Below are 26,311 nucleotides of genomic sequence, written 5' to 3'. Positions count from 1 at the left end.
AATTGGACTACTTCTCTGGTGATTTTTATGACACTTTCTTTTTAAAAATGAGTCAATTCAAAATAGTTTCTTTTATCAGCAAAAAAACCCTGTAATTTACATATATGGGAATGCGGAGATTCTCTCATAATATTTACTCTGTTTACATCTGTTTTCCAGTGGATGCTGTCAAAAATGACTTGCCACAGACAGAACTAACGCTCTAATGAATTTTAAAGTTTAATGCAGGATAATGTTCTGTTGAAAATGGCGAAGCCTGAGGAGCTCTAGGGTGTATATTGAAACTTTAGAGAGCATGGAGAGGAAGTGAAATCATTGGTCCCTGCAGGCTATATAAATTATTAAAAACTGTTTTAAAGAGCCATGCAGGTAAATTATTCAGTTCTGTAAGAGATAAGTGATTTTACGCAACAACCTAATAGTGAGAGAGTCTGTAATAGTTAACTTTATTAGAGTTTTAACTTGTTGTCAAGAAATTTTTGACTTGAATGTGTCCATTCAAATGATTAGTGACCCATAATACATCGCTTCCATATCGTCAGCAAAATATCCATCTTTCCTACTATGCATTATAATGTTGTGATGTCTAAATTTACTTGAGGTATTTAAAACAACTGATAGTAAATAAACTTCTGTTTTTAGTGTTGTTGTCACAGTCCTCGTCTGCACCTGTCTGTCCTTGTCTGCACTACACTTCCCAGAATCCTCCTTGTCTCCACACCTGAACTCACTCCCTCACTTACCAGCCTGTTCCTCGTTATCATCATCTGTGTCACCTGTCTTCACATCATTATGGTTCATTTGTCTCTGTATTTAGTTTCTTCTGTTCAGTCTGTCTTTGTCGGTTCTCGTCTATGTTAACTAGTGTTTTGTGAGTGGACCCTCTGCCTGCCTGTACCTGTTTGTTGTTGCTTTTGAGTAAATCTTTGAATTGGAGCTTTTTTGCCTCAGCCTGTCTTCATCTACACCACAACCGTGACAGAAGAACCGACCAAAATATGGAGGACGCTATGGAGGCTTTGCTATTTAATCAGAATGGGAGTTCTCTGGAGGAATTTGTTGCAGTTTACCTGCATCTGCATCAGGACGTTTACTGGGAGGAGGAGTTCTTAAAGCAGCGGTTCTGGAGAGGACTGGATGATCCACTAACCCAGATACTGCTGCTAGAAGACTTAAATCTTTCTTTTGCTGAATTTATGGACAGAGCTCTGTGGGTTTGTGGATCCTCCCTCACTGTGGGCCCTGAGTCATGTTCTGCCGAGCCTGAGTCTGAGCTTTTTGACGACCTTCCTGAGCTTCTTCAGCCAGAGACCGTCCAGCCAGAGACCGTCCAGCCAGAGACCGTCCAGCCAGAGACCGTCCAGCCAGAGACCGTCCAGCCAGAGACCGTCCAGCCAGAGACCGTCCAGCCAGAGACCGTCCAGCCAGAGACCGTCCAGCCAGAGACCGTCCAGCCAGAGACCGTCCAGCCAGAGACCGTCCAGCCAGAGACCGTCCAGCCAGAGACCGTCCAGCCAGAGACCGTCCAGCCAGAGACCGTCCAGCCAGAGACCGTCCAGCCAGAGACCGTCCAGCCAGAGACCGTCCAGCCAGAGACCGTCCAGCCAGAGACCGTCCAGCCAGAGACCGTCCAGCCAGAGACCGTCCAGCCAGAGACCGTCCAGCCAGAGACCGTCCAGCCAGAGACCGTCCAGCCAGAGACCGTCCAGCCAGAGACCGTCCAGCCAGAGACCGTCCAGCCAGAGACCGTCCAGCCAGAGACCGTCCAGCCAGAGACCGTCCAGCCAGAGACCGTCCAGCCAGAGACCGTCCAGCCAGAGACCGTCCAGCCAGAGACCGTCCAGCCAGAGACCGTCCAGCCAGAGACCGTCCAGCCAGAGACCGTCCAGCCAGAGACCGTCCAGCCAGAGACCGTCCAGCCAGAGACCGTCCAGCCAGCTCTGGAGGAGGCAGTGCTCCTTGTGAGATCCATGGCTGTTTTGTGTGTGTGGGCAGCACACACATTCGTCACAGCCCATGAACCTAGCTCGAAGCCCCCTTCACCGCTGGTCCCGTCCAGCACAGAGCCTTCACCGCTGGTCCCGTCCAGCACAGAGCCTTCACCGCTGGTCCCGTCCAGCACAGAGCCTTCACCGCTGGTCCCGTCCAGCACAGAGCCTTCACCGCTGGTCCCGTCCAGCACAGAGCCTTCACCGCTGGTCCCGTCCAGCACAGAGCCTTCACCGCTGGTCCCGTCCAGCACAGAGCCTTCACCGCTGGTCCCGTCCAGCACAGAGCCTTCACCGCTGGTCCCGTCCAGCACAGAGCCTTCACCGCTGGTCCCGTCCAGCACAGAGCCTTCACCGCTGGTCCCGTCCAGCACAGAGCCTTCACCGCTGGTCCCGTCCAGCACAGAGCCTTCACCGCTGGTCCCGTCCAGCACAGAGCCTTCACCGCTGGTCCCGTCCAGCACAGAGCCTTCACCGCTGGTCCCGTCCAGCACAGAGCCTTCACCGCTGGTCCCGTCCAGCACAGAGCCTTCACCGCTGGTCCCGTCCAGCACAGAGCCTTCACCGCTGGTCCCGTCCAGCACAGAGCCTTCACCGCTGGTCCCGTCCAGCACAGAGCCTTCACCGCTGGTCCCGTCCAGCACAGAGCCTTCACCGCTGGTCCCGTCCAGCACAGAGCCTTCACCGCTGGTCCCGTCCAGCACAGAGCCTTCACCGCTGGTCCCGTCCAGCACAGAGCCTTCACCGCTGGTCCCGTCCAGCACAGAGCCTTCACCGCTGGTCCCGTCCAGCACAGAGCCTTCACCGCTGGTCCCGTCCAGCACAGAGCCTTCACCGCTGGTCCCGTCCAGCCCTTCTGAGCCTTCACCGCTGGTCCCGTCCAGCCCTTCTGAGCCTTCACCGCTGGTTCCGTCCAGCATAGCCGGGCCTTCACCGCTGGTTCCGTCCAGCCCAGAGACTTGTAATGACTCTGTCACTCTCCCCATTCATTTTTTTGGGGGGGGCCATAGGCCCTCGCCGTGGGCGCCCAAGGAGCCACGGCCACCCGAAGGGGCTTCTCCGCCATGGCCGCCCGAAGGGTCCTCACCGCCATGGCCGCCCGAAGGGTCCTCACCGCCATGGCCGCCCGAAGGGTCCTCACCGCCATGGCCGCCCGAAGGGTCCTCACCGCCATGGCCGCCCGAAGGGTCCTCACCGCCATGGCCGCCCGAAGGGTCCTCACCGCCATGGCCGCCCGAAGGGTCCTCACCGCCACGGCCGCCCGAAGGGTCCTCACCGCCACGGCCGCCCGAAGGGTCCTCACCGCCACGGCCGCCCGAAGGGTCCGCACCGCCACGGCCGCCCGAAGGGTCCGCACCGCCATGGCCGCCCGAAGGGTCCGCACCGCCATGGCCGCCCGAAGGGTCTTCACCGCCCGGGATGCCAGAGGGTCCGACAGCTCCACCCTGGACGCCCGAGGTTTCGTCTGCTCAGCCACGCCCACGTCCTGCTCCGCCCTGGCCACGCCCACGTCCTGCTCCGCCCTGGCCACGCCCAAGTCCTGCTCCGCCATGGCCACGCCCACGTCCTGCTCCGCCATGGCCACGCCCACGTCCTGCTCCGCCATGGCCACGCCCACGTCCTGCTCCGCCATGGCCGCCTGGTCCATCCTGGAGTCCATCCTCCTGCACCCGGTCCGCCTTCCCGTTACAGACTCCAGGATGCCCACCCTCCCACCCCTGTTTTAAGGCGTGAGGTCACGCCTACCGGGAGGGGGGAGTAATGTCACAGTCCTCGTCTGCACCTGTCTGTCCTTGTCTGCACTACACTTCCCAGAATCCTCCTTGTCTCCACACCTGAACTCACTCCCTCACTTACCAGCCTGTTCCTCGTTATCATCATCTGTGTCACCTGTCTTCACATCATTATGGTTCATTTGTCTCTGTATTTAGTTTCTTCTGTTCAGTCTGTCTTTGTCGGTTCTCGTCTATGTTAACTAGTGTTTTGTGAGTGTACCCTCTGCCTGCCTGTACCTGTTTGTTGCTTTTGAGTAAATCTTTGAATTGGAGCTTTTTTGCCTCAGCCTGTCTTCATCTACACCACAACCGTGACAGTTGTATTTTTACATTTATTTAGACATAATAGTATAGAATTTTAATATCAGCCATAATAATTTTTTTTTCATTGTCAACAGTGTAACAATGCATGATTCACAGCTCACACGGAAGTCACTTTCAAACCGAGCATCTTTCTGTTAGTCAACGTAGCAAATCATGTGACCACATTGAACCCATTAAAAAATGTGGTTGAGGAAATTTTCCACCCTCATGCAAATCTCCCAATCACACACATTTCTATTGAAATTACTTGGTTTTACCAGTGAAATTCGAGTAATGGTGAATGTGACCTGTGCATTATAATACCGGTGCATCTCTACAAATGCCCAAGCAACTGCCCTGTCAACCACTTTATTCACTCCATGGTCAAACACCATGGACAGTTTTTTTTGGAAAATATTATATTTAGCTTAACCTAAAATCATAATACTTAAACCAATATTTAAGTAATTTTAGTTGGTGTCTTGCCTGCTGTCGTGGCTATAGATCTGTACTGGCACTGTGGAGGGCTGGGTGGGCGGGTTCTGTTGGGTCACTGAGCTGGGATGATTGGCTGGGCTGGTTTGATTGGCAGGGCTTGGTGGTGCTTCTGAACTTGGCTGCGTTATGGGACTGGGTTGAGGTGCAGAGTTGGTGTGAGGGTTGGAGTTGAGTAGAGGGGCAGCACCAGTCTGGTTCACAGTGCTAGCTTGGCAAACTGGACTGGGCTGGGCCATAGGGCTCTGCTTCTCTGAGCTGCCTGCAGAAGGAGTGCTGTTCGTCTCTGAAAAATGGAGAAAAGACAAAAAGCCAAGTTTCTTTTTATAACACATCTTCTAAAATAGCAGTTTAAGCATTGCATTGGTACCCAAAATTAATTATGGCCCTTGATAGCATTATTTTGTTGTTGCATGTGCTGTTTTGTTGTTGGATGTGCTGTTTGTGTTGTTTTAGCACCAAATGCACTAAAATAATTATGCAAATAAATTAACGGTGCAAACATGCCCAGACAAACTGTGAATGCAGAAAAAGATGGAAAACTGAATGTTAGTTCATGGAGAATATGCCAGTCTACAATAATCTGGCATACTTTACTAATCTGTACAGTTTAAAACATTTTTATAAGGCAGAATCTATGGGCCTATTTATACTTGGCCACTTCATGCATTTTTATGAAATGGTGAATTGATTGTGAAAAGACCAGGTGTAAATGCCCTCCGAAACTCATTCGAGATAGATAGCAATCCGATCATTCAAACCACTTTAGGAGGTGGTTTGAGACGCATTTCATATTCAACTAACAAGTATAAATGCATCTGGTCGTTGAAGCCATGTGAAGCCACGGATATGGCCCGCTGTATATGAATATCGCTTCAACAAGCAGCTGGCAAACTACCGCAAATGAAACTAAAAGTGGTGAGATTAAATTCTCCTACCAGTGTTGATGCCGCACTCTCTCCCTCATATTGCGGTCTTTGATCTTGAAATCAGCTGATGATAGATAAAATGCAACACACCTGTTGCTTTCGGTGACAGGGAATTTGCATATACAGTAGCACAGAAATTGAAGATCGGATTGCTATTTGTGTTTCGGAGACACATTTATGTGGCCATGTTTAAATGGAACAGTGACCAGTGTCAATAGGCCCCATTATAATTTTAATTTACATTGAAAGGAAAGAATGACAGTGTGTAGTTTAAGTGGATTTCTGGTGGTTGGTGATTTTTCTTCAAATTTAATTTGGCCCTCAAAAGGGCAAAAATTTACATTCTGTTGTCATTTTTCTCACCCTCATGTCACTACAAACCTACAGACTTTTTTTTTGTGAGTAAATTATGACAGAATTTTCTTTTTTCAGTGAACTATACCAAAGATCGGATTTATATTTGTGTTTCAGAGACATAGAAAAGTACATTTACACATGTCATTCGGCTATCAATATTAGCTATTTATTATGTTGTATGTTTTATTTGGATATTTATTGTTGTGTTATTTTTAAAACCGTTTTGCTTATTTATTTTAGCACTGACAATTCAGTCACAATCTCATGAACATCCTGCATTTTTATCACAAAATACCATTCAGAAAAAAACTAAAACACTTAAATAATGTATGAAAAGAACTGTAAAAGTATAGTTAGTTTAAAATAATTGTCATTATAAAGCTACAGTGTGAAATGTCTGCAGCACTAGGCACATGGCAAAAATAATGTCCCCCCTCAACCATTGGTTGAGCCACTTGACATGACAGAGCAATGTTCAGGAAGTCGACCTACAAAGTCACATTAGTAGCAGAATTAGTGTTCACAGATGTCCACTCACCCTCCTGAGGGATGATCCTGAGTGTCACAGTGAGTCCAGCGTCCTTGATCAGTTTGACGATGTCTGCGTGCGGCATGTTGACAATAGACTGATGGTTGACGGCCAGTATACGATCTCCAACCTTGAGCTTCCCACAGTGGTCTGCTGGACTTCCCTCAATGATGCGGCCAATCTTATGAGGCACGGCTGATAACACACATGCACAAATACTTTTTACGTAATACATTAAGAGAGCTCTTTTTCTGCTCTCTGTCCTCTCCTGTTAGTGGAGCTGTTTTTATATACGAGAGTGGGTGCTGCATTAGAACATTGTAACTAGCTTCTTCAGCCCTCAAATAGAAGTGCATCCATTATTAATACATAGGTTTATGAGGACATGCTGCACTTTTAAAATCACTATGACCCTCTAAATCAGCCAGCCTGAGTGAGCCATTAGAGTAAAGGAATATCCCAGATAGAAAATAAGTTTTATTGTACAAAGTATACAAAATAATCATTCCTTACCAGCAGCAGCCGCGGTTTCAGGCCTGTTCAGTGAACTGATAATGACGAATCCAAACCCTTCACTCTCCTTGCGCTGAATGGTGACATCGCTAGGCTGCAGATTCTGATGGGTTACTGTGTCTGGTGGGGAGGAGCCTGTGGTGGATGGGGCAGAGTTTTGTGTGGGGGCGGTGTTGTTACAAAACATTCTGGAGTTGAAGTCACTCCTGGGGGAACTGTGCTGGGTAGATCCAGGACTGCGGCCATTCTCTGGAAAGGGTTCACCTGAAGATACCAGAGCGAGAGAGCAAGTACAATAAATAGACTTTTCAATTTCAACATTTCCACTGACTTGGCATTTTCATTTAATTTCCTTTTATTGTCTGTGGTCAGGGAGTAATTTTGACATTACTGGACCCTTGCTGGAATCCCTGGAGTTTGCTTATCGAGCAAACAGGTCTGTGGATGATGCGGTCAACATGCGACTGCACTACATCCTGCAACATCTAGACAAACTAGGAACTTATGTGAGGATACCATTTGTGAACTTTAGCCCGACCTTCATTCCGAACCTCCTTCTGTCCAAATTAACCCAGCTCTCTGTTCCTTCCTCCATCTGTTTTGTGATCACCAACTTCCTGACAGAAAGGCAACAGCTAGTGAGGCTGGGAACATTTTCATCCAACACCCGCACGATCAGCACTGGCACCCCCCAGGGTTACGTCCTCTCCCCACTAAACTACTGCTCCTGTTTGCAGACAACACCAGACTCATCGGCCTCATCCAGGACCAAGCCCAGATTACCCAATAGGCATTATTGGGGCCCAAGTGAGGGGAATAAAAAAAAAAATCTGATAATGGAGCGTATATTTGCACTAAGTGCCTGTCTTTTTAGCAAAAAGAAGCCCACCACTAAATAGCTACAGTGGCGTAGGTCGTAGGGCGTAAGGTGCTTGAAAGCACCTTTACACCTTTTCCTATACAATAGTGTAATGTAAAATAAAAAAGTAATGTACTTTTGAAATATTCATTTTCATTTATACAGTACATTTAAAGGCAATATGGATTTTACGTCATAGGAATAATTATATAAATCATTGTTACATTATTATATTAATTGTTTGGCATCCTAAAACACCAGTGATGATGTAATGTAGACTGAGACTCTATATCATAACTAAAAAGATGTTTGAGCCCTCTTTAATGTCCAGGTACAAGTCAATGCTTTTTCTTTGTTCAATGAGCACAGGTCATGGCTTGAAGCCGGTTGAAGCTCTTAATTTTGAGCTCTCAAAGTGCACCAGAATGATGCATATAACCTTAAAATGTAAAAAAAAATCTTCGGGAGGAGCATGCCCCCGAAACCCCCTAGAGGGACAGAGGTCTACCCAACATAGTTTTACAAAATCCTCTGGGAAAGAACGATCATTTATGAACTTTACTCCAGCATAGTAGAACTAAGTTCCTTTTAGGTCAGTAAAACTGTTAATGCCAAATGAAAATTGGACAAACTATATATTTGGCCTGCAGGGGGGCCTACAAGACATGTCCAGGACGGTGACAAGTCTGCTTACAGACAGGAGCAGGAGCACACTCAAAACAGTGGAGATGATAGTGGACTTCAGGAGGAACACCCCAACACTCCCGTCACTCACCATCATGAACAGCACTGTGGGAACAGTGGAGTCATTCAGGTTCCTGGGCACTACCATCTCTCAGCACCTGAAGTGGGACAATCACATTGACTCCATTGTGAAAAAGACCCAGCAGAGGTTGACCTTCCTTCGCCAGCTGAAGTTCAACGTGCCACATTAGCTGCTGATGCAGTTCTACTCTGCAGTCATTGAGTCTGTCCTCTGCACTTCAATAACTGTCTGGTTCAGCTCAGCTACCAAATCAGACTTGAGAAGACTACAGTGGATAGTCCGGACCGCTGAGAGAATCATCTGTGCAAACCCTCCCCACTCTCGAAGAACTGTACTTATCCAGAGTGACTAAAAGGGCAGGCAAAATCACTCTGGATTCCTCACATCCAGGCCACTTCCTCTTTGAACTGTTTCTGCACTGTTGTAGCCCTGAGCACCAGAACAGCCAGGCACAAGAAAAGTTTCTTTCCTCAGGCAATCTTCCTCATGAACAGTTAAATGCCCCCACCACTGGCAATAAACATGAGCAATTTTTATGCTCATATATTATTTAGCACACCATACCTCTTATTTACACCCCCTAACATTTGTATATAACATACACGTATTGTCCATTTTGTATATTGTGTAATTTTATTCACTTATTCCATTTTTATTATTTGTCCTATGCGCTGTCATTCTGTCTGTGTTGTGGAAGCTTCTATCACAATTCCTCATTCAGTACGTGTAAACATACTTGGCAATAAGACTCATTCTGATTCATCAGACTTAATGGGAATTATCATGGTCAAGAGGAATAAGGTTCTCTCAAATACTTGATTCTCATTGGTTAATTTTTTGTATTGAGCAGTTGAGTATCTCTATATTATGGCCACTAAAATGTATATTTCACAAGTTCAAAAGAGTTTCCAGTCAAAGCAAGATAATTATAATTATATCTTTTTGAACTGGGAAGACGAGTTTGAGTTGTAAAAATTACAATATTTTTACATAGCACTCTACCATTCAAAAGTTTGGGGTGAGTAAGATTTTTTTTTTGGAAAGAAATTCATACTTTTATTCTGCAAGTATGAATTAAATTATTAAAAAATGGTAGCAAAAACATGTACAATGTTTAGAAAGATTAAACATTTTGTTACATCTTTATATTCATCAGAGAATCTTGAACAAATATTCCACAAAAATATGAATCACAACTGTTTTCAACATTGATAACAGTAAGAAATGTTACAATGTGTTATAAATATAAGAAATGCATATTAGAATGGGATTCACAGGAATTAAACTTTAAAGTACAATAAAATAGAAAACAGTTTTTAAAACTTCAAAATATTACTGTTCCCTTTCGAGGGAACTCAACACTGCGTCGAGAATCGACTCTGAAGTATGAATGAAACTATTCCAATCCTGATTGGTGTTGCGTCATGACGTAACATGTGACGGCATAACCGGATGCATAAAAGCGACGCCGGGACACACACACACTAGCTTTTCGCTCTTCAGCAAGTGCTCTATGTTACGACTGTCTGTCTTATTTGGTGTTGTTTGTCTATCCCTCAATATATATATATTATGGCCAGCCAGCAGTTCAGAATGTGTGTGCACCCCTGTCCTCGTTTTATTACGGATGGGGACACGCATGTTTTGTGTGTGAAATGTTTGGGAGCGCAGCACGCCCAGGCAGCTCTCGAGGGAGCTGCCTGCGTACACTGTGAAGCACTACCCATGAGGGTGCTGCGCTCCCGGCTGGCGTGCTTTGATGAGCTCGGTCAGGCTCGCGTTCCCTGCGATTCTGGTCCCGCGTCTGTTGAGGCGGCGCAGCGACTCAGATCGTGGATCTGCAGATGAGAATGAGAGTGCTGTGGCACTTTCTCATTCTTCATCTGAAGATCCCAAAGCCCCTGTGAGTGGTGCAGAAGCCCGCGCTGCGGCTTCTTCTGCCCACGACCAGGTCCCGGTGCTTGAGCTCTCTGCTTCCGAGGAGGCAGAGGTGATCAGCATCGAGGATGACCGTGAGTCCAGCGCGCCAGTTCACGGCCAGGCTTATGAGGAGCTGGTGGAGGTTGTGACTCGTGCCGTGGCCAGACTTAACATCAGCTGGCCACAAGATGAGCAGGGAACGCAAGTCGTAAGCAAGTTAGACGAGCATTTCCTGCGGCACAGGTCACAGCCTCAGCGCCGGGGTTTGCCGTTTTTCCCCGATCTCCACAAAGAGATCTCGAGATCGTGGGATAAACCGCATTCGTCCCGTGTCTCCCATCCATCTGTTGTCGATTATAGCAATGTTGTGGGGGCACGGGATATGGGTTATGGGAAGATGCCTAAAGTCGAAGAAGCTCTAGCCGGTTATCTATCTCCTGAGTCGGCATCTTCCCTTAAAACCCCGGCGCTGCCTAGTAAGCCCTGCAGAGATACATCTGCTTTAATAGGCAGGGCTTACATGGCAGCAGGTCGGGCTGGTTCAAGTCTGCACTCTATGGCTATCTTGCAGGCATACCAGGCCGACCTCCTGAAAGATTTGGACGAGGGGGAGGGGCCAACTCCTGAAGATATTGCGGAGTTGCGCAAAGCCACAGATTTGTCTCTCCGGGCCACTAAAGAGACGGCCCGCGCTATTGGCCGCTCTATGGCAGCTATGGTGGCCACGGAGAGGCATCTGTGGCTCAATTTATCAGGTTTAAAGGAAAAAGATAAATCTGTTTTGCTGGATGCGCTGCTTTCGCCTTCTGGCCTGTTCGGCGACGCCGTTACATCGGTCGTCGACAGGTTTCAGGAGGCGAAGAAGCAATCTGCTGCGTTCCAGCAGTTCCTCCCCCGAAAATCTAAGGCCAAATCGAGTAGGGTGGGGCAAGAACATCAGCCCCAGCCATCAACCAGCTCCTCACACCGGGCAGAGCAAAGGGAGAGCGTTTCCGCTAGAGCCCCTCCTCCGGCAGCTTGGCAACGGAGGAAACGCTCCTAACAGAAGCCCCTCAGCCAGAAGTGCGATTTAAGGGATGTCCTTCAGGCTAGGAGGGCTTCAGGAAAGAGGTCCTAGCCAGAGTGGTGGGACCTCTGAGGGCTGTCCCCTCCGTTGTAGAACAACCGAGGTTGTTCTCACAGCGGAGCCCTCAAGGAAACGATGTGAGTTGCCCGCCGTCGGTGACGCTTCGGGCCGCATCATATTCCAGCGAACGCACTGCGAGTCGTTTTTCTCGAAAAATAAAAAACGAGCATCAGTTATGGTCACGAAAACCGAATCGACTACAGCCTGCCGGTCTTCCGCTTCAGGGGCTCGAGAAGGGTGCTCGAAAAACACCAGAGGCCAGTCTCGAGAGGCTGGTTCCCTTAGTAGATTTTGTAGAGGCATGGTATCATCTTCCCAACATATCTGCATGGGTCCTGCATATAATAAAGTCAGGGTACTGGGGTGGTAAAGACTACAGTGGTTCCAGAGCAGGCTCAGGTGATGGAACAAGAAGTGCAATCTCTGCTGCTAAAGGAGGCATAGAACGTGTTCCTCATTCAGACAGGGAGTCCGGATTTTACAGCCGGTACTTTATAGTTCCAAAGAAGGATGGGGGGTTGAGGCCAATTCTAGATCTCAGGGTTTTGAACCTGTCTCTGAGGAAGCTCAGGTCTAAAATACTCACTATTCCTGTCATCGTGAGTCAGATCAGATCCGAGGACTGGTTTGTCACGATAGATCTAAAAGACGCCTATTTTCACGTATCCATCCTTCCATGTCACAGGAGGTTCCTGAGGTTCGCTTTCGGGGGCGAAGCTTACCAATATCGGGTTCTTCCGTCGGCCTATAACGCATGTCTCCGGCGCGTATCGAGTCCATTCTGGTGATGGTGTCCAAGTTAAAGCTAGGCCAGGCAACTACTGTAAAGCAATTCCAAAGACTGCTGGGCCTCATGGCATCGGCATCCAACATTATACCTTTGGGCCTTCTACACATGAGGCCCCTTCAGTGGTGGCTGAAACCCAAGGGGTTTTCCCCCAAGGGGAATCCATTTCGTATGATCAGAGTAGCGCGCAGATGCCTTCGTTCTCTAATAATATGGAAGAAACCTTGGTTCCTGTCCCAAGGGCCAGTGTTAGGAGCGTCACGTCGCCGGAAAACCGTTTCGACAGACGCCCTCCCTCACTGGCTGGGGCGCGGTCATGGACGGCCGCTTTGCCAGGGGTCTGTGGCAAGACCATCATCATTTTTGGCACATAAATTGTCTAGAGATGTTGGCTGTGTTCAGGGCTCTGAGGAGCTTCCTTCCAGACATCAAGGGTTACCATGTCCTAGTACGATCGGACAATACATCAGTGGTAGCTTATCTGAACCGGCAAGGGGGACTCAGATCGCGCCCTCTGTGCAGACTGGCGCATCAGGTTATTCTCTGGTCCCAAGGGAAAATACTGTCTATCAGAGCTATGTATATTCCGGGGGTTCAGAATCAGGGAGCAGACATCCTGTTGAGGCAGGGGCTGAGACCCGGGGAATGGAGACTTCATCCAGATGTGGTGAAGTTGATATGGGAGAGGTTTGGGCCTATGGATCTATTCGCGTCTTGAGAGACGTCCCACTGCCCACTTTGGTTCTCGCTCTCACATCCAGCCCCACTGGGGTTGGATGCCATGGTACAGGCCTGGCCTAGGCTTCGCTTGTACGCATTTCCCCCGATCGCTCTGCTTCCGGCAGTCCTGGAGAGGGTCCGTCAGGAGGGCATCAGTCGAATTCTGGTTGCCCCAATGTGGCCGACCCGAGTATGGTTTTCAGACATAATTTCGCTCCTGATAGCTCAGCCATGGCAGATTCCTCTAAGGAGGGATCTACTGTCTCAGGTGGAGGGCACAATCTTCCACCCTCACCCAGAGCTGTGGAAACTGTGGGCCTGGCCTCTGAGGGGGTTCAGTACCTAAACGCTGGTCTATCAGCCGGGGTGGTTGAAACCATACTTAGCTCTAGGGCTCCGTCTACTAGGAGATTATATGGCCTCAAGTGGAATGTTTTTGTCACTTGGTGTAGAGAACATAATTTAGACCCAGTTAACTGCCCGGTGGCTTCAGTTCTGGAGTTTCTTCAAGATCGTTTCTCTGCGGGTCTCTCCCCTTCCACGCTTAAGGTGTACGTGGCTGCCATAGCGGCTTTCCACGCGCCATTAAGTGATGGGCCTCTGGGGAGGCACCAGCTGGTCATTCGTTTTCTCCGTGGTACTTGGAGGATGACACCAACAACCAGGTCCAGGGTTCCTGCCTGGGACCTGGCAGTGGTTCTGGAAGGGTTATCCCTGGCCCCCTTCGAACCTCTTCAGTCGGCTTCGCCTAAAGATCTTACCTACAAATTGGTCTTTCTCTTAGACATCACCTCTCTTAAGAGGGTGGGAGATCTTCAAGCCCTGGCAGTGACACCAGCTTGCTTGGAATTTGCCCCTGGCAAGGTTAAGGCCTTTTTGCACCCCAGACCGGGCTATGTGCCTAAAGTGCCTGCTAATACGGCTAGGTCTACGACCCTTCAGGCTTTCCATCCTCCACCTAATGTGTCAGCAGAAGAAGAGAAGCTTCATTTGCTCTGCCCCGTCAGAGCTTTGAGTATTTATCTCGAGAGGTCCCCTTCTTGGAGGAGGTCGGACCAACTGTTAGTGTGTTTCGGGTCACCTAGGAGAGGGCTCCCGGCATCCAAGCAAACCATTAGTAATTGGATTGTGCAGGCTATTGCCTTGGCTTATGAGGTGCGCAATTTGCCTTCACCTCTGGCCATAAGGGCTCCTTCTACTAGAGGCATGGCGTCCTCTAGGGCCCTCCTCTCGGGAGTTCCCCTCCAGGAGATCTGTGAGGCAGCTGGTTGGGCTACCCCACACACTTTTATTAGGTTCTATAGTCTGCACCTCCCCAGTACGCCTGGCGCACATGTGCTCTCGTCCTGCTGAGTGCCTGAATCAGTTTCACTCCTGGGCAGGCCTGTTTTCGGTGCGTGGCCTAGTGGGCATTCGTTCCCCAAAGAGTCGATTCTCGACGCAGTGTTGAGTTCCCTCGAAAGGGAACGTCTCAGGTTATGACTATAACCCTTGTTCCCTGAGAAGGGAACGAGACACTGCGTCGTCCTGCCACGCCCCTCTGGGCCTGAGAGCGTCTTGCTTCATCGCTAGGCTAGTGTGTGTGTGTGCCGGCGTCGCTTTTATGCATCCGGTTATGCCGTCACATGTTACGTCATGACGCAACACCAATCAGGATTGGAATAGTTTCATTCATACTTCAGAGACGCACGCTAAGGGAGCGTCCCCAAAGAGTCGATTCTCGACGCAGTGTCTCGTTCCCTTCTCAGGGAACAAGGGTTATAGTCATAACCCGAGACGTTTTTACCATACATTAGATCAACAATGCAGCTTTGGTGAGCATAAGAAACGTCTTTCAAAAACTGACCCTATTACTTTCCCACAATTTTCTACCAGTTTTCCTTGATTTCTTCTCTCTCTAACAATTACATTAAAAACATTGCATATGATTTTTAGATTTAGAAACAGGTCTCAACAACAGTTAATACAAGTGTGCGAGAACGAGAGAAAGAGAGATGCTATAGTTTGGCTAAAGCTGGTCTGAAGTCCCTCTGCGATCAGACAGTAAGCTTAAAAAAGCCAGAAGCCAGACATTTCCCAACCGCTCCACTGAGATGCAAGGGTGGGAGAAACGATTGTCCAGGGAAGATAAGAATGAGAGGATGAGTCAGACAGCGAGAAGGATGAGGGAGGCAAAGCTTGAAAGGGCACAAAATCTGAGCCTCAGCTACACCAAGAATTATTAGACAGGGATGACGAGAGAGAGAGAGAGAGAGAGAGAGAGAGAGAGAGAGAGAGAGAGAGAGAGAGAGAGAGAGAGAGAGAGAGAGAGAGGAACTGTATACAGTATAACAGAACCTGCTTCATTACTCCATTACCTTCTTAACATAATATATACTTCACAACAACCTTTAATTCCTGTAACTGTCAGAGAATAACAAGCTTTTGCCTTTGGGGGATAAAGTTGGTTTATTCTGTTTCAGGCAGTTTTATGTCCCAAGGGTTTATTAAAAATAATAATAATAATATATGTTTTGATATATAAAGGTCACATTAAATCTCTGTTGGAAACTTTACATCATGCTACCATCATTTTTTTCTGCAATTTTTTTGTGTACATATTTTATTTTTTTAATCATGTCCTCGACCCAGACTTTTATCTTAAACTATGAATATCCATTTTGAAAATATTATTTACATTTAAAACTATGATAATCTAAAAAAGAGAGTTAAATAAACATGAACCATTTCAATATTTGTTGTGAGACAATGATTTATATACTTTCTGGAAATATGATGAACCTTCCACCACAACAAACACTTTTGCGTCTAAAGTTCATCTTTTATAATAAAAATCAAATGTTAGCGAAAACAGTAAATTGTATGCTTGAGATGAAATATGAAACATATGATGGCGAAGAAGGTAAATATAACTTGTTAACAGAGTATTTGGAATTTGTGTAATTTCCAATGGAGCTGTATGATGATGTGTGAAATTATATTGTTTAACTGTCTATATTTAGGATACATAATATGGTAGTCTTAGCAAGGAAAAAATATGTGGTTATTTACATGCAAATGTTAAAAATGTAATTTCCATCACACACTCTCAGGAAAAAAAGGTACAAAAGCTGTCACTGTGGCAGTACCTTTTCAAAAGGTACGTACCTAAAGAGTGCATATTAGTCGCTCAAAGGTACATATTGGTACCGAAAGTATACATATTAGTACCTAAATGGTACATATTAGAACCCTTTTGAAGGGTACTGTCCCAGTGACAGCTTTTGTACCTGTTTTTCTGAGAGTGCAGAATGCTATTAAATACAATACAATACATGATTTGATATGGGGTGGAAATACCATGTACATTCAATAAATGTACGTTCACTGTTGTACGTTTTTTGTAGACAAATGAAACAAACAAGCCAATTCTCACCTGTGGGCTGAACTCTCCGTCGTACAGTGAGTTTAACCTGGCCTGTCCGGGCCGCCCCATGCATGAGGTCAATGACGTAACGGTGGGGTTTCCCAGCCACAGGGATCCCATCGACTGACATCAGCTCGTCTCCTGGCCGGAGACGCCCGTCTTTATCTGCTGGGCTCTTCTCGATGATTGCACCAATCAGGATCTGCACAGGCACACCACAGTTACTAATGTCTCAGTTTAAGCTTTGTATGCAAACGAAAGTGGATGAACAGACATGTTATCATGTTAGCCAATGGCAGGGAACTCTGTTTTAGGAAGCGTGTGCGTTAGTTCTAAAGTACGAGCCTTCTCCTGAGCCTCCGGACTCACAGGCTGTCCTGGTTCCTCTCCGCCCAGGATCCTGAAGCCGAAACCGGACTTCTGTCTGCGCAGGTGGACCTCCACCTCCTGGAACTCTGATGCTGACATCGAAGAGAGATACATTTATCTTAAAATTTTGTCATTTCTCTAGATTATTATCAGATTATTATTAGATTATTATAAGGAGCTTCAAGTGTAATTTGCTGTTCTAGTTGACATATAAGACCCCCATTTCTGTTCAGTGAGCACTTAATTTGTTAATTCATCCGTTTTATGTTCTTGAACCTGTATTGGCAGGTTCATTCTCAAGGCAGAGAATGACAAGTGACTAAAAAATAAACTCCAGGAATCTCCAGGTACTGTTTCACAGAGGTCACAATAACTGGATATGGAAAATGAATTTCAGACTTTTCATTGATACTGAGATATTGTTGTCAGCCATTTTTAAATATATATCAAATTGATATTTATACCAAAAATAAAAAAGTACTATTGTCAGCATTTGATGTATTATATATATATATATATATATATATATATATATATATATATATATATATATATATAATAATCAACAAAGTGTTTTATTTTTGTCTTTTGTTTAAAACACGTCTTAAAAATGCAGTCTAAATGTCATCATCTATTATATAATATGATTTTTGGTGACAAAAATATTGATTATTTGATTAGAACAGACCGAACTTTGTTTTTATTTATACCAAATATTCAAAAGATGGACACAATAACTGGATGATAAAATTTGAACAGTCTTTTAAACTTTAATTTGTTACCATAAACCGTAAAGCTATTTCAGAGCAAATGCAAAAATACTGAGACACAAGTATTTGCAGTCTTTTTACAATATATTTTATATATAATATATATAGAAGTTATATATAAAAGAATATATAGAAGTTTCTTAACTGATCGCCCTCAGAGGGTCTTAATGAATGGGGTCTACTCAGATGAGCTTGTTATAAATACTTGAGCACCACAAGGCAGTGTGTTGTCACCTTTGCTGTTCCCTTACGAAGGGAACTCAACGATGCGTCCATCGACGCCATGGGAACGCCCCCAGCGTGACTGCGTCTGAAGCATCTATGTCAACTAGTCCAATGGAAAGAATGAGCGTCACGGGCGGGTGACGTCATGACCAGGATATGATAAAAGCACATCCGGTGCAAACCGGCATTAGCTTCTGTTGCCTCAGCAAGCGATCTGTGTCAAACTGTCTGTTATATTTACTGTTGTCTGTCTGATATATATATTTATGGAAACTAAACAATTGCACAAACTCTGTGTTCTCCCTGCTCGCGCTATTTAACGAGTAGGGACACACACGAGCTTTGTGTGATGGGTTTGGGAGTAGAGCATGCGGTATCAGCCTCCGAGGGGGCTGATTGCCAACATTGTGAGAAGCTTTCGCTTCGCATGCTCCGCTCCCGCCTGTCACTTTTCGAGGAAAGTGGCCGGGCTCGCAATTCTCAGGGTGACAGGTCCCGCGTCTGCCGAGGCAGCGCGGAGAATGCATTCCTGTGGATCGCGAATAGGATCTCTTTACGGGGTTGGAGACGGGTCCGCGGATCTTATCTCCTCCCTTTCCACGAGGGATCCAGTGCTCTCTCGCCGGTCTCGGAAGCCCGCGCTGCGGTCTCTTCCGCCCGGGGAGAGAGAGAAATCAATGCTTCAGTGCTCTACCTCCGAGGAGGTAGATGTGCTGGGCATTGAAAGTGACACAATCATGGGGGAAGTGAATTTGCCATCTCTTTCCCCAGCGTATGAGAAATATATATAACCTATATATATATATATATGATAGTTTATATATTATATATAAAATAAAGTGAATATATAGAAAATATATATATAAAAATAATAAGCTGGTGGAAGTGTTTACTAAGGCTGTAGATAAATTAAATATTTATGGCCAGCAGAAATAAGGGGGCACTCGTCCTAAAAATAAAATAGATTAAACGAGTTTCCTTCCCTCTGTTTTTCCACCTCCATCACGGGGCCTTCCATTTTTCCCGATCTGCACAGCGAGCTGTCTAGATCATGGAAAAAGCCTTACTCCTCTTGTCTTTTAGCCCCCACATTCATGTATATTCAGATATTTGGGGGTTAAGAGGGTATGGCTATGGGGCAATACCCCGGGTAGAACAGACGCTTGCGAGCTATCTGTCTCCCGGTTCAGTATTGTACCTGAAGGCGTCGGCTTCTCTCACTAAACCATTAAAGAAAACTATTTTTTAATCTAGTGGGAAAAGCATATATGGCAGTGGGTCTAGCATGGGCCTGCTTGCACACCATAGCAGTGCTACAAGCATATCAGGCTGACCTGCTGCGGTATTTGGACAGAAGTGAGGGAGTTTGGCCCGATGGGGTTTGAGAACTCCGTCGGGCCACAGATTTATCTCTCAGGGATGGCAGCCCTTGTGGTCACTGAGAGACACCTCTGGCTCAATTTGATGGGAATCATAGAGAAAGATACAAGATAATCTCTCCCTCGCTATGTCCAACCCCCTGGGGCTGCTGGGCGTGAGCAGCTCCAGCCGTCTAGTTTCTCATACACAACACAGCAGCCAAAGCCTTCAAAGCAGAAGCCGGATCCGAGGACCGTTCTTCACGCTGAGAAGGCTGCGGCTCAAAAGAAAAAAAGGTCCTGATGTTCACGCATCAGGCCTGTGAGGACAGCCCCGACCGAAGTGGAGCGGTGTACACCTCATTTTACGGTGCCCGTTCCATTTCGGGGTCCTCACGAGACCGTTCTGCCAACCCTGCCACCCTCGGTGCTTCAGGGCGCAGCGGTCTCCAGCGAGTCGCTGATGCTATGCTGCGGCACAGCATCGGTTTCGCGCCCTCTGAGGGGGGCCTTAGAGCGGCCAGTTCAGGTAGTTCCTGCCATTATGTTTCAGGCTCCGGAATTGGCTGTCTCGATAACACCAGAGACCAGCCTCGAGAGGCTGGTTCCCTTAGTAAATTTTCTGGCAGCGTGGAAGCTTCTGCCGAATATTTCTCATTGGGTCCTGCAGATTGTAGAGAAAGGATACAGAATCCAGTTTGGTTCTCGTCCTCCTCGTTACAACGGGGTGCTGCCCACAGTGGTGCATCCCGAGCAGGCTCTGGTAATGGAGCAAGAGGTAAAGGCCCTGTTAGCAAAGGAAGCTATAGAGCAGGTGTACTCGCCCGACATTGCGTCGGGTCTTTACAGTCGTTATCTCATTGTTCCAAAAAAGGATGGAGAGCTGCGTCACATACTAGATCTTCGTCTGTTGGAGTGTTTGGTGCTGGAACTCAATTCCAAAATGCTGACACTCAAACAGATCGTGACTCAAATCAGATCCGAGGACTGGTTTGTCACGATAGATCTAAAAGACGCATATTTCCATATCTCCATCCTCCCTCAGCACAGGAGGTTCCTGAGGTTTTCTTTGGGGCAAAGAACACCAGTATCAGGCACTTCCTTTCGGTCTAGCTCTATCACCCCGCACATTCACGAAGCGTGTAGACGCAGCTCTGGCCCCGCCAGGCTGCAGTGTATATGCATTCTGAATTGCATAGATGACTGGCTGATTCTAGCGGAATCAGAACAGTTAGCGGTTCGGCACCGAGGTGTCGTTCTCGCTCCTATGCAGATGTTGGGGTTGAGGCTCAATGCCAAGAAGAGTGTGCTTTCTCCAGTACAGAGAACCACTTTCCTTGGTGTGGTATGGGATTCAGTGACGATGCGGGCCACTCTGTCGCCCGTTCGTGTAGCTGCTATCCTAACAGCCGCAAAAGAGCTGAGGCTAGGCCAGTCACGCACTGTAAAACAGTTAGAGAGACTGTTGGGTCTTGTGACAGCAGCGTCCAACGGGATAACTTTTGGCCTGCTGTACATGAGACCTTTACAGTGGTGGCTCAGGACCAGAGGGTTCTCCCCGAGGGGAAACCCACTTCGTATGATCAAGATCACGCGGCGGTGTCTCCGCACCTTGGTTATATGGAGGAAACACTGGTTCTTAACCCAGGGTCCGGTGTTGGGAGCTCTTTGCCATCGAGTTGTGATCTCGACAGATGCTTCCCTCACCGGCTGGGGAGCGGTATTGGAAGGCCGCTCAGCTCAGGGCTTGTGGAGGAGTCATCATCTCTCTTGGCACATGAATTGCCTAGAGATGATGGTCGTCTTCAATGCGTTGAGACATCTCCTCCCAGACCTGAGGGGCCATCATGTGTTGTTCTGGTGACTGTTAGGCCTCAGGGCAGCAGCGTCCAATGTGATACCCTTTGACCTGCTGTACGTGAGACCTTTACAGAGGTGGCTCAGGACCAGAAGGGTTCTCCCTGAGGGGAAACCCACTCCTTACGATCAAGATCACGCGGCAGTATCCCCGCGCCTTGGTTATATGGAGGAAACTCTGGTTCTTGACCCACAGACAACACGTTGGTGGCCTCTTATTTTGGTCCCTCAAGAAATTACGCTGTCTGAGGGCAGTGTATATTCCGGGGGGGGCCAGAATATTGGAGCAGACACCCTGTCGAGGCAGGGGCTGAGGCCAGGGGACTCCACCCCGAGGCGGTGGAGCAAATATGGGAGTTTTACGGCCAGGCAGAAGTGGATTTGTTCTCGTCTCAGCATACGACGCACTGTCCACTCTGGTTATCCCTCACTCAACCAGTCCCCTCGGGGCTGGATGCTATGGTGCAGACGTGGCCGAGGCTACGTCTGTACGCATTTCCCTCCGTTGCTCTGCTCCCAGGAGTTCTGGAGTGAATCCGCCAGGATGGAATAAGCCTATTTAGTAGCACCACCCTGGCCGAGCTGAATTTGGTTTGCGGACCTAATTTTTCTCCTCGACGGACCTCCCTTGGAGGTCCCGATCAGGAGAGACCTTCTGTCTCAGGCAGGGGATGCAATATTGCACCCCCGGCAGGGGATTTGGGAACTGTGGGTTTGGCCTCTGAGGGGGCCCAACTCATAGAGAGTGGTCTCTCAACCGAGGTTGTTTAGACCATTCTAAGCTCCAGAGCTCCCGCTACGAGGAAACTATATTCACTATTTCGAGAGTTTTTCACTTCTTGGTGTTACCAGCGTCAGTGGGATCCGGTTAACTGTTCAGTAAACACAGTATTCGAGTTTCTGCAAGAACGCTTTGTATCAGGTCTATGTCCTTCCACGCTTAAGGTATAATATGTGTGGCGGCCATTGCGGCTTTCCACGCCCTGGTGGGTAGTACATTTTTGGGTCGAGACCCCCTGATCACTCGTTTCCTTCGTGGCACTTTGAGGCTGAGGCATGCAACTTGCACTAAGGTGCTGGCTTGGGACCTTGCAATAGTTCTAGAAGGCCTATCTGGGGCTCCCTTCGAGCCCTTAGATTTGGTCTCAGAGAAGTTCCTTTCTTTTAAGACTATTTTCTGCTAGCTATTTCGTCCCTATAAGAGTCAGACCTTCAGGCCCTTTCGGTCCCCACCTGCCTTGAGTGCACCGGGATGGCCAAGGCAATCTTACCCGAAACATGGATATGTTCCAAAGGTGCCTACCATTATTCCGAGGCCTATTGTGCTGCAGGTTTCTGTCCTCCCCCATTTTTCGGACCAGGAAAAGCTGAACCTCTTGTGCCAGTGCGAGCACTAGACACTTATGTTCATCGGACTTCTCTGTCGAGAAAATCCAACCTATTGAGCATATAGATAGTCGAGACTATTCTTCTTGCTTGTGAGTCTTCTGGCCAACCATTTGGTGGTCAGGGCTCATTCCACTAGGAGTATGGCTTCTAAGCGTATTATCTGGAGTTCTCTCCAAGACGTTTGTGATGCGGCGGGCTGGTCCTCACCGCTCACATTCATGAGGTTTTACAGCTTGGACCTGGATGCTGCCCCAGGATCCCAGGTGCTTGGTGCAGTGTGACAACAGGCTGACACTCAGGCATTTGAAAGTCTGGTGCTTTGGGTATTCTCGTTCCCATGGCGTCGATGGACGCATCGTTGAGTTCCCTTCGTAAGGGAACGTCTCAGGTTACTATTGTAACCATAGTTCCCTGAGAACAGGGAACGAGACGATGCGTCACCCTGCCATACTTCCTGCATCCCTGTGATCGGCTTGCTTCGGCAATTTTCGAAGCTAATGCCGGTTTGCACCGGATGTGCTTTTATCATATCCTGGTCATGACGTCACCCGCCCGTGACGCTCATTCTTTCCATTGGACTAGTTGACATAGATGCTTCAGACGCAGTCACGCTGGGGGCGTTCCCATGGCGTCGATGGACGCATCGTCTCGTTCCCTGTTCTCAGGGAACTATGGTTACAATAGTAACCTGAGACGTTTTCAATTTATATAAATGACATGACTGTGCACAGCACCAATGTTAGTTTACTTAAATATGCTGATGACATGGCCTTGGTAGGACTTCTCACAGAAAATAATGCAGCACATGAGGAAGCTTACTTTAGCCAAGTCACTTTACTGCAGAACTGGTGTCAGACTGTTAAACTGGAAATTAACGTGACTAAAACAAAAGAACTTATAGTACAAACGAAACCAAGAGGGGCCAGTAACATCGCCCCTGTTGTACTTAACAGCCGGCCTGTGGAGGTAGTAGAAAAATTTGAGTACTTGGGTACAATCATTGATAGCACTTTAAGTTTTAATGTTAACTCAGAGAGTATTTTTAAGAGAGCTAACCAGTGATTATTTTTAATTAGAAAGTTGAGGAGCTTCAGGGTCAGTCAACAAATTCTCGATATGGCATATAGGGGCCTGGTAGAAAGCATTTTACAGTTTAATATAACAGCTTTGTATGGCAACCTGAATGTGAAAGACAAAAACAAGCTTTCCAAAATTGTTAATATTGCAGGGAAGGTGATTGGCAAATCACAAAGGCAGCTTGGGGATGTATTTGATAGGGCGGTACTCAGGAAGGCCCGACAGACATCAGTAGACACCCTAGACCCACTCAACTCAGAGTTTGAGTTGCTCCCATCTGGCCGTAGATTCAGTGTCCCAAGGGCAAGCCGGAACGTCTATAAGAGATCTTTTATTCCCTATGCCATACAGGAACTTAATTCAATCTGAAAGCATTTTTTTTTGTCGCTGCGCTGCTTTCCATTTCTGTTGTTGTATGTTGATGGTGGTACGGTCATACTCTTAACTGTGTGTATTTTTGAGATTTTAACTGTGGCATCTCTGATGCATATCTGTTTGGAGAAGTCGAAGACAAATTTCCACTAAGGTGGACAATAAAGTCTAATAATAATAATAATAATAATAATAATAATAATAATAATAATAATAATAATAATAATAATAATAATATATCAAATATCTTTAATAGTATTGATTTAAAAACAGAAGTGATCGTTTTGGTCTTTTGATGAAACATTATTTTTTTAAGGTTGGGGTTAGTCAAATTTGTAATTAAATGGCATATGATTTCAGGTGACATAAATAACAGTTTATTTGAGGATACTAAAATTAACGTGAAAAGTAATTTCTGTCAAATTACAGAAAGAAAACCTTTACTTAACATTAAAAAAATGTATAGAGGTCACTGTATATATATATATATATATATATATATATATATATATATATAAAACATGGATTTCAGACTTTATGCAGAACTCTTTCTGTCAGACTGTTTCTGTTTTGGGTGCAGATATATTTACTCACCGGAGAGGTCAGCTGGGATGGCTGCTCGAGGAAGCCCTGGCTCTAAAAAAGGGAGAGATACAAGGACAGCCCATAAATCAATGCTTATATAAACATACACACCTGGAAATATACTTCCGACAATTTATGCATACCTGTCTCACCGCTAAAATAATGCCCAATGAAGATATTATACAGTGCCCCTAACTACTTTCACAATTTTAATCAAATGTTTTTTTTCTTTTTTCTTTTTAGTGGATGTATGAAGTCAGTTCTTTATTTTATTCACTGCCATTTTATACAGTATGTCAAACAGAAGTTCATCCTCTGTTTTAGAGCAGCAGGAACTGATAGACACGATCATGTTGTATGTATTTCACATTTAAAATAGGTTCCAGGTGGAGCTTGAGCCTGATTTTGATTCTGAGAGGGAGTCGGGTCTTCAACTGCATCATTCTTGCAACTTCATCTGCCTCTCTGCTAGAGCTGGTCGATATGTACAACCTCTATGCTGGTGAAATTAAACCAATATATTGGTTTATATTCGGTGATTTACACGCTTTTCATTTGACTGCAACAGTAGGCTGGTTTTATGTTTTGTGCCCTCTTGTGTCATGAGAATATTAAGTGCATCTTATTTAAATCAATTGCATTAGAGTTCGATTTATTTATGCAAATTAGCTATTTTGAAAAGAATCAGCTCAGAATCAAATTACTTCAATGTGTTCATGGAGGTCTTTGAGTGACCTTTTGCATGCTTTAAAATGTTTTGATAGGCGAATGTTGCTGTCTGTTATTTATTGTTAAATTAGTGCGTTTGAAAGATGAAATATTCTCATTTGTGATCATTAAGAGCAGCATGGTAAACATGCATTGAATAGATGAACTTTTTTGTTTTTTAAATTATTGCTATGACTGAAAAATTACTCTATAAAGTCATTTCAGAGCAAATAGATAAAAGCTGAAATATTATTTTCAGCCTTTTTACATGATATATCAAATATTGTTCAATGGTGCTGATTTTAAATTTTTGTAGAGATAAAATGTCCTAAAATTCTGTCTAAATTTCATCATGTCATATTTTTACATTACATTACATGCATTATGATTTTAGTTGATGAAAATAACATCTATACAATGATAAGTGAAAAAAAAATCACCATGCAAGTGCAGCAGACCTTACCAAATATTAAACATAAATTAAAAAAATATTAAGATTTATGCATTTAAACACATATCAAAGATCACATAAAATATGCATTAACATAAACAGAATACGTGTCCTTGTTGTGAAAACTTGAGCTCCTGTACACTATAAAAATGTATGATTAATAAGTTATGACATGTTTTTTATATAGCTTTAACTCACCAAAATAAGTTAAGCAATTTCAACTTTTTTAAATAAGTTTAATAAGATTCAACTCATTTTTAAAGTCAGTTTTGTAATTTTTTTTGTCAGTTTTGTAATAATTGTTTTAAGTTGAAATTACTTAAACACCCAAGTTGATTATACTTAAAAATTTAAGGCAACTTTTTATTTACAGTGTAGTACTTGAATATGAGTAAGATTTAAGAGTTTGAAAAACAGCCATCTATTCGTCAACAGGACATCTTTACCTCATCTTTGCGACATCAAATGACATTCAAAAAGCTATAAAACATTAACAGTCTTATGAATGAACGTACTGAAACATTGCCAATATCAATTTAGAAAGAAGTGCAATTTCTCAAAATGAGGCTGTTTAAAACATCTTGCTCATAAAATAAAAATAAAATGAGGCTCACAGAAACAAATACAAAATGTAATCAACCTTCAGGAAGCAAGCATACTTACCTGGAAGAGAAACT

The 26,311-nt window shown here is 45.8% G+C and overlaps 1 protein-coding gene across 12 annotated transcripts in view; it reads right to left on the bottom strand.

The window, feature by feature from the left end:
- Positions 1-26,311, bottom strand: part of magi2a (membrane associated guanylate kinase, WW and PDZ domain containing 2a) — a 287,056-nt gene that overhangs the window by 10,362 nt on the left and 250,383 nt on the right. For 6 of the 12 annotated variants that reach the window (XM_077234024.1, XM_077234025.1, XM_077234030.1 and 3 more), the window contains 6 exons: positions 24,485-24,526; positions 16,819-16,934; positions 16,483-16,675; positions 6,890-7,153; positions 6,386-6,571; positions 4,553-4,847 (listed from right to left, as the gene is read on the bottom strand). In XM_077234024.1, the coding sequence (XP_077090139.1) occupies positions 4,553-4,847; positions 6,386-6,571; positions 6,890-7,153; positions 16,483-16,675; positions 16,819-16,934; positions 24,485-24,526 (1,096 nt within the window). The remainder of the gene's footprint in view (positions 1-4,552; positions 4,848-6,385; positions 6,572-6,889; positions 7,154-16,482; positions 16,676-16,818; positions 16,935-24,484; positions 24,527-26,311) is intronic. The other 6 variants (XM_077234027.1, XM_077234028.1, XM_077234033.1 and 3 more) reach the window with 3 other exon arrangements.

The sequence above is a fragment of the Siphateles boraxobius genome, unplaced genomic scaffold (genome assembly GCF_051911475.1).
Source record: "Siphateles boraxobius isolate OS27281-9 unplaced genomic scaffold, OSU_SipBor_1 19, whole genome shotgun sequence".
Classification (NCBI taxonomy): domain Eukaryota; kingdom Metazoa; phylum Chordata; class Actinopteri; order Cypriniformes; family Leuciscidae; genus Siphateles; species Siphateles boraxobius.
The sequence above is the reverse complement of the archived record's forward strand: the minus strand, read 5'-3'. Positions and strand labels throughout refer to the sequence as shown.